The sequence below is a fragment of the Camellia sinensis genome, chromosome 1, assembly GCF_055761805.1.
Source record: "Camellia sinensis isolate YWXY chromosome 1, ASM5576180v1, whole genome shotgun sequence".
In the NCBI taxonomy this organism is placed as follows: Eukaryota; Viridiplantae; Streptophyta; class Magnoliopsida; order Ericales; family Theaceae; genus Camellia; species Camellia sinensis.
Genome location: NC_138961.1, coordinates 179227311 through 179236041, shown reverse-complemented (window position 1 = coordinate 179236041; position 8731 = coordinate 179227311). Strand labels below are relative to the sequence as shown.

General features: G+C 35.3%; 1 protein-coding gene across 3 annotated transcripts in view; it reads right to left on the bottom strand.

Moving 5' to 3' along the window:
* Positions 1–2476: 2476 nt before the first annotated feature.
* LOC114273354 (programmed cell death 2 C-terminal domain-containing protein) overlaps positions 2477–8731 on the bottom strand; it is a 32634-nt gene continuing 26379 nt past the window's right edge. For all 3 annotated transcript variants that reach the window (XM_028215121.2, XM_082889660.1, XM_082889653.1), the window contains one exon: positions 2477–2790. In XM_028215121.2, the coding sequence (XP_028070922.2) occupies positions 2763–2790 (28 nt within the window). In that variant the 3' untranslated portion in view covers positions 2477–2762. The remainder of the gene's footprint in view (positions 2791–8731) is intronic.

Genomic DNA, 8731 nt, shown 5'->3' with positions numbered 1-8731 from the left:
AGAGGTGATCCACCCTTCTTGTTGCTTAATTGTGTAAGCTTTTGTACCATTTTTTAGCATATTCACATAAAACTTTTTGGGCCTTTAAACCGCTGAAATTCAGAGTTATTTCAGTGGTAAAAACTTTGTTTTGAAGTCCAAAATTGGAAGGGTTAGCCTTCCCTACTTGTGTCTTGTTTGCAAGCCTAGATTAGCTTAACATGTGAGCATGTTTTTCTAGCATTTTGTACCTTAATCTCAGCATGTTTTTGCTACTGTTTTGACTGGTTTCAGCACTGTTTTGAGCTGGTTTGGTCCTTTGAGGCTTGTATTGTGTGGTTGTAGTGTAAAGAGGCTTCACTAGCTTAATGTTTTAGGCTTTTTAGCATGAATTGCATGACTTGCTTGCATGTTTTAGTGTCATTTTGCACTATTGAAATCTCTACAATCTCCCTCTATTCTTTACTTCTTCATTTATATTGAAAGTGGCCTTGAACCCCTTGTTGGCTTGAGTGTGAAATCAAGACCCTCATGCCTAATGATTTAATTCCTTCAGGAGTTCATTACCAATAACATTAGGCGTCTTTCATGCTCAAGGTACTTGTGGTTTAAGCCTTCTTTCCATTAGAGGACACTCACCTTTTGGATTAATTAATTAAAGAATGGATTGGTAAGTTAAAATGTGTAAACAAAATGAACAAAGTAAAAGAGGCAAGATAAAGCATTTTTGTGTTGCGTTGCATGTTTTCGGATCGGATATTAATTCAAACACGAGAAAAATTGGACGTTTCATATTCAAAGTGATGAAACGTGTCACTTTTCTTGGTCACCATCACCCTTGATCATGCATAATAGGGTTGTGGTTTTGTCGAGTCTTGTTTTTCATTCATTAACTTGTGCAAGCTTGGCTCCTTAGCTATCATGCATTGAAAATGCTTGGTTGATGGTTTGAGGGCTGAGAATTACACTTCTTTTAACTTGTGTAATGATAAGGAGAATAGCAATGCACACAAACCATGAGAATACACTACTTTGCCTCTATTTGCTCTCTGTTGCAGCAAAAAAGAATGTTCAGGGCATAGGTGGCCGACCGGCCAGAAGTAGTGGCCGACGGTTAGTTGTGGTAGCCGATGGCCACCTTTGGTAGCCAACCGGCCACCAATGAAAAATTGCACAAGTGTGCTCCTGAGTTGGAGCAGAGGTATTCTGAGAGTTGGCATAATTTTCAGTGATCAAACGAGTGCAAATAGAGCATCAGATGGCAAAACGGTGGTATTTTTGGGTGAAGCAACCGAGCATGCATGCGTCCCTCACCCTTGAGGCTATTTAATTGTTTTAGTTAGCTTAGAATAGCTAGTTAATTCAAATGCTGTAATTATTTAGTTAATTAATTCGTTTTGTAATAATTAGCTTAATTCGATTTGTAATATTTAGCAGCTTAGAATAGTTATTTAATTTGTTTCAATTGTTGTAATAATTAGCTAGAATAATTAATTAGTTTTGGTTTGTAATAGTTAGCTTAATTAGCGTAGCTAGTTAGCTTATTCATTCGGACCCTCCTTCGCGAGGGCATAGTGTTGTAATATGTGTGCGTGTGTGTATGTCTTCCAACCTCACGTCTTTCTCCCTTTTATTTAATTGCTTTTGATGGATAGATTAGGGATCATGTTTTGATTAGCATACCGTATGTTTCCATGCTTGCATCCATATATTTGTATTGCATGCACCGAGGCTCGGCGCATCATTCAAACTGCATTGTAATTTCAATAAATTCTTTGAATGCATGTTTCAAAGCATGCTATCAAAGTGTTGCAAATGTCATATTAGTAGCTGAGCCTATTTAGTTGCATTATTGCATGTGTTGCATTAGGCATCTTGTATAGTTAGGATCATGCATCTTTGTAACTAGTTTTTTGTTTTGCCTTGTAATACTCGGTGAGTTTTATGCTTTAGCATACTTGCATGAGTGTGATTTTCATATTGCTATGATTAGCATGCTTACCATGAGGCTATGTGCTTAAATGCTAAACTATTGTGGATGAAGGCTTGTTGTTTGAATTGGAACGATTCAACAAATATAAGTTTTAAGCCCACTTTGTTGTGGCAAATCATGTTTTAAGCCCATCTTGTTTGATGGCAAATCTGCGCTTTAAGCCCACTTGAGGGTGGCAACTTCAAACCATTTTCGCAAACAAACATGAGTTGAATTGTTCCAAGTCTTGCAATTTTAGTCTATACTTGCTTGTGTGCGTCACATAGTAATGTTATCTAATAATCGGAATAAGAACACATAATATTTATAAAACATCATATCATGATTAATAGAGGCCGATCCTTTGATTGGGCGAGCGGGGGTGCTCTTTCCATGACCTTCCTCTCTCGTACCTAAGTTCCCGAGCCGAGGCAACTTTGGTGATGACGGACACATGGCCTTTGGCACGAGTCAAGGTTTTCTAAATTTTTTCAAAAATAAAATATTTAAGTGGCGATTCTGTAATTTGGCAAAGCAGTCCAATTTTGAGATTATTTGATTTAAAATCGATTTTCCAAAAAGATTTGCCAGATTTGGACTCTTTGGTGTTTATCGATTTCGCATTGCACTTTTTGAGATTAGATTCAGAATTGCGGGAGTCCGAACTGCGAGGCCTTCTTTTCAAACCCTTTCCGAAAGGCGGGGCACGGAAAAAGGGGAGCCCACACATTGTCATCTCAGAGGTTTAGGAACCAGTCTAAACCGATCTTTCATTCATACTGAAGACGACTTCACTCCATTCTCTTCTGGTTCATGACCCCCTCCATGGATGCCCAATTCTAGAAAAGGCAAAAAAAAAAAAAAAAAAAAAAAAAAAAATTGTTATAAGTGTTTGGAAATATAGAGTCGAGCTAAGTTCAAAAGTTCAACTATTGAAAACCGAACAAATGTTATAAGTTCGGAACTTATTAACCGAACATGTAAACTATATTCGACACTAGAAAATTAAACAATTAGAACTTGTTTGGTTGTACATGAGTACATTGTTCAAATTTGGATATCTGAACAAATACAAATGGTTTACGACTCGGCAAGAACACGAAAACGAAAAAAAAAAAAAAAATTGAAAAACTAGCATTTTCCTTGCTCCATTGTTCCAAACCAATATTGTCAGATGCATCCATCGTTCAGTCCAATCAAAATCTTCAATAATACGTATATTTTTTTATTTTTTTTAAGGATTTTTGGTTTTGTTTTTGGATTTTTAGGCTCTTGAGAGAAAAGATACGTAAGTAACGTTTTAGAAGAGAGGTGTGTGTTGTATTTATTATTGTCATTTATGGTAATCTTACAGAAAGTGTATATCATAGCCCTTTGTCATTTGTGGTCATTTTACATTAGGTTAATATTATAATAAAAAATAAACTAAGTAATGGTATGGCTTGAGATAAAAGATGGTATATAAATAGAGGCACTCCAAAACTTATAACCAAACTTTTTTCAAAATTCTGTTCAAAAAAAATGTTTTTAATTTTGTCTATTAAAATTATTTTATATTTTCTATTTTTTGAAAAAAAATTCAAAAAAATTTTTGTTTATTTTTATTTTTGAAGAAAAATATATTTTTTATTCATTTATTTTTCAAAAAATAATTTTTGTTATTTTATTAAATATTGGCCAAATAATTTGTTATGATTTAGATACATATGGCAATCTAATTTTTTTAAAAATATTTAAAAAAATTAAAATATTTAAATATTAAAAATATGTTTATAAAATAAAATAAAGTATTTAAAATAAAAAATATAATTTTATAAATTTTTAAATATTTACAAATTATTTTTTTTTTAAAAATATAGCACGGAAATATATGAAATACAATGCACATTAAAATAAATAAATAAATATTTAAAATATAAAATATTTACTCTAAGAGAATTTTTAAATATTTTAAAAAAATTCAAAATACAACTCAAAACTCTTTTCAAAACTTATAACTAAACAAATTTTCTTTTTTCAAAAATGACTTCATACTCAAATCATGATTCTAAAAATAATTTTAAAAAAATAAAAAGAATACATTTTTTCTAATTTTTGTTTGTAAATAGAGTTTTGAAAAGAGTTTGGTTTTGAGTTTTAAAAAGAGTTTTGAGTTGTGTGTTTAGTTATGAATTTTGAAAATAATTTTTACATTGAGTTTTGAGTGATTTTGAATTATGCGTTTAGTTATGAATTTTGAAAAGAATTCTAAAATATTTTGATTAGAATCATAATTTCAAAACTAAACCGAATGTCTGATCAAAAAAAAAAAACTAAACCAAATGCATGCTTAGATTTTTTAGATTTTAATACACTTTTTTAGTATTATCTTCAATATAAGCAATTGGCAAACAATTTTTTTTTCTTTTCTTTTTAACGTGAAAGTTAATTATATAGGCAATTGCCAAAGAGGTTGAGTCGAAAAATATGTGAATTAATTATGAGAGTTACACTTATTCAATTCATATTTATTTACTTTATCTTATGTTGCTTCGTTTGTACTTACTTTACCAGAAATATCATCATCATCTGAAATTGAATTATACTATCAAATTCAGCCACCGACACAGCTATTACTCCTCTCCCTTTCATTAGTAAATCCACGAGGACATCACGAGGAGTAAGTTATTATGAATTAGTATTTTTAGGACAAAGTTGTTCCGATTATCAATTTTTTAGATTGTGTATCGTATTTTGTATTTAAATTGATTTAGAATTATGAGAAGAGATTAACAAAAATTCTATCAATTTTGTAATTTAGTTAATTAATTTGTGCTTGTTCTTAATCCCCTGTTTTGTTTTGTGTATTCCACATTTATATGTAAACATGACAACCTTCCACAAAATCCTTTTATACAGAAAATGTAGAAAGGCCTACCCATTCATGAAACCATATATATATAGAGAGAGAGAGAGAGAGAGAGAGAGAAAAGAGAGATGTGAATAGTTTTTATACAGAAAATGTTTAGACTATAACCATTTTTATAGATGCTCGGTTTTTTTTCCATAAAGACATATATCTAGAAAGGCCTACCCATTCATGAAAGGTACCAATTGAATACACCCGTCTATCATCTTTTTAATCTGAACGGTTGATCAGGTGATTAAAAAATAAGAACAAACCAATGATTTGATTTGTCTTTGATAAATCATGAGATCTCAACTAACCATTTTCAAAGAAACAAAAATACTGCTCATTCCCAACAGTTACTTCAAGTAAAATTGCCACTCACTCATCACCCTCTTATATCCTTTTCACATGCATCAAAAATAAATAAACTAAAAAAGTACATTCTACGATAACCCAAACATAATACAATTACTTCTGTGATAAATTAATAATCTCATTCATTATCTTATGTTGTATTAATTCTATTCATAATCTCATTTTATTATGATCACAAAATTCATATTGATAATCAAAAAAGACCTAAAAAAGAGAACTGAAGCTAAGTATAACTCAAGTAATTATGCCATCGACATAACAGAGATGGAGTGCAATGTGCAAATTTTCCTCTGGGGGAAAACTGTGCACAAAATGCAAGAAAATGAAATTGAAACTATTAAAATTGATTTTAGTGAATGACCTTTGCCAAAACTAGTGTTGTTCTCTAGCTACTAAAACTACACAATATAAACTTGAGATTTGTCTCTCATTAAGGTCGTAATGCTCTGTTTTTGGAGAAGGATTTGTGGAGAGAAGGGAAAGATAAAATATATATATATATATATATATATTTTGTGTTTCATTCACTTTTTCCTTCCCTTTATTTAAGCCTTCACAAATCTAAGATCCAACTACAAGTGAAATGCAAAATTTACACATCCGGTCTTGAGGTCCTAATATCTTCCCATTAATCTTCTCTTCGTATGACAACACTAAGACTGGGTTTGAATCGACATCTAAAAAAGCCACCTTATTGGCTTATTTTGGTTCACATCACTTCTTTATCTTTCTACGCATATTTTTGTAATAAACAAAAAAGCCAACTTTTATAAGTCATACCCAAAAAGCTAAATTTATTTCTTGATTTCCTATCATTTTCCTTTCCCTCCTTTCTTTTCCTTTGGTAAATTCCTCCACAAATCTATGGGCCAAACATTATTTCTTGATTTCCTATCACTTAATTAAACTTAATTTCTCATGAAATTTCACAATAAGCATTTAAATGCGCAGACTAAAGGGACTGAAAGTATATCAGAAAACATGTACGAGGGTTGGGTTATTACAGTGCATTTATCCCGAAACTCTGGAAATTCACCTTTTCTGAGCCATCTAAAGTTGTAATCCAAATCGAGAGTTTTTCGGTGAAGAATAGCTCCATTTGTGGCAAAAACAGAGCTAGAATGAAAAAATTACGAAGTCCTAACTTTTGTAGAAGATAAGGTGCTAAGTGGAAGACATGTGGTAACAATCTGGAGGCCCCCTACACTGATGGCCGACCGACCACCTTTTGTAGCCAACTTGCCACTTTTGGTGGCCGACAGTCATCACTAGTGGCCGACAGCCCCTGTTTGTGCCCAGCAAAATTCTTTTGGTCTTCCTGTGTGTTGAGAGTGCTAAGAACCTATGTTTTGTTCGGCTCTTGATGCATTCTGCTGTCTTGTTTTAGTAGTTTTGTTCAGTTACTCGCAAATTGCTTCAATTTGTTTATCGAGTTATTTCGCTTTGCTTATCGAGTTGTTGATATGCTTATCAAGTTGTAGTTGTTTTGTTTGTCGAGTTGTTGCATTGTTCATCAAGTTGTTTTACTTGGTTTGTTGTGTGTTGGTCAGTTCATTACCTGATTAAACGAATGCCAATACATTACACAAAGTTCAAATTCCATTGCTCTTGTTTTTTATGCTGTGTGGTGCTATGCGATGCTTAGAATGTAAAATAAAACACTTTTTTACCAAAAGCTGTTTTTCATTCTGATCATGGTTTCTTTTTACAAAGAGTACAAGTTTTGAAGAAAATGAAACTGTCTAAAGCTATACAATGTGCTACGCTACTAGCTAAAAGAAAAAGAAACTAAGCAAAAACACATGAATTAGTGCCAGCTAGCTCAAGCTCTAGAGGCCCTCTTCGTCTTCTTCCTCGGCGGAGTGGACTCTGTAGAGCTATCTCCATCCGCACCACTATCTGAACCTGATGCTGAACCAGAACCAGAACCGGAATCGTCGTCATCCTCTGCGTCAGAACTGGCTCAACCTCATCTCCACTAGTGGAATCCGAGTCAATATCGCCATCTCTGCTCTCGGATAACTCGTCATGCTGATCAGCAGCCTCTTCGGTCTCACTGGTCTCATCGTCATCACGCATAATAGACTCATGACGTCTCTCTCGATCACGTGCCAGACCCTCTCTCTCTCCCCCTACTGTTAGACGGGGTGCTAATGGTCCCACTGCTGCTGTCACTGGTGCTGTCAGTAGAGGTGGGACTTGAAAAGGCAGTTGGTATATATTAAGGTTAGTATGTGTATCAGATGCAACTATGATATACGGAATGAGTACATGCAGGAGTCAGGTACAAAGTATGAATACAATGTGGAAATGCAATGTGTCAGATGTGATCTACAGATGCAGTATATCAGTGCAATATGGGGAAGTGTTCAATTGAAGTGTCAGTTTCAGTGCATCAGTGGAAATGTGATGACTGGAATGCCAAAATTACCTGGATGTCGTGAAAGCCAAGCAGTGCCTCCATCCGTAAGATCATGCCCTCGAATGAGGCCAACATCTCAAGCAATCCCTCAACATAGCCTGCGGGTGCCTGCAAATGCAATTTGGAATGATCAGTGTCCAGAACAAATGAATGTCTGAGTATTTGAGCAAGAATGGAGAAAATGAAAACGGTAATACATACCGGAGATTAATCAGGTGTCCTGACATATCGGTGACTAGGCAACGGAGGCTTAATCAAAATCTGATAAGCCTCTCCAGAGTACCGCTAGCCTATCAACTCAGTTGGAAGCTCTCGCCAGCCGAAACTCTGCCTAGCAGGTGGTATCGCTCTAGCCCTGCCCCTTAGTGCTCGGGACCTACTCGCCGAAGGGGCATCAGCTGCTCTCCCAACGTGAGTACGAACACTTGTCAAGGGAGGCATGAGGTGCGTCTGAATGTATGTCGTGTAGTCCCCCTCTCCGAGGAAATAGTCTGCCTCCACGCCTCGCATAAAATCAATGATCTCCAAAGAGGAGAGACTCTCTATGGCCCGTATGGATGGCGAAGGTGGCATGGGAACTTTCTGTAGTGGCAAACCCAATGTCTGGTGTAGGAAACGCTCACCTAGGAACCAAGCTCGGCCTACTGGTCCCTCAAGCACAAGCCGATAGCGAGAAGCGCCCCAAGCGCTAGCGAACTGATATCTGACACCCACTGGCATCGTCGCCCAGGGCTGCCACGTGATCTATAGACAGCAAATGCATAGGTTGTTAGTTGCTGTTAGATATGCAATATGAATCGGAGTTGAAAGTAGAAAGAACTGTGAGTTTTAAGTTACCTCTGTTGCCCTCACTGTATCAAAATACCAACAGAAAAATGAAAGGGCCTCTCAGGTCCACGGCCGGCATCTCCCATCATATCAGTAAGAGTATGGCACCCCAAGAGGCATCTCCACGTCTGGCTCTGGAGCAAGTGTCGAAAAATAGGCATACACCCATAGTTGTAAAAAGCAAAAGGGCGACGGTAAGTATATAACTGTTTAAACACAGATAATACGGAAAGCAAAGTATGTGTGCAATGTCCAGAGAATACAG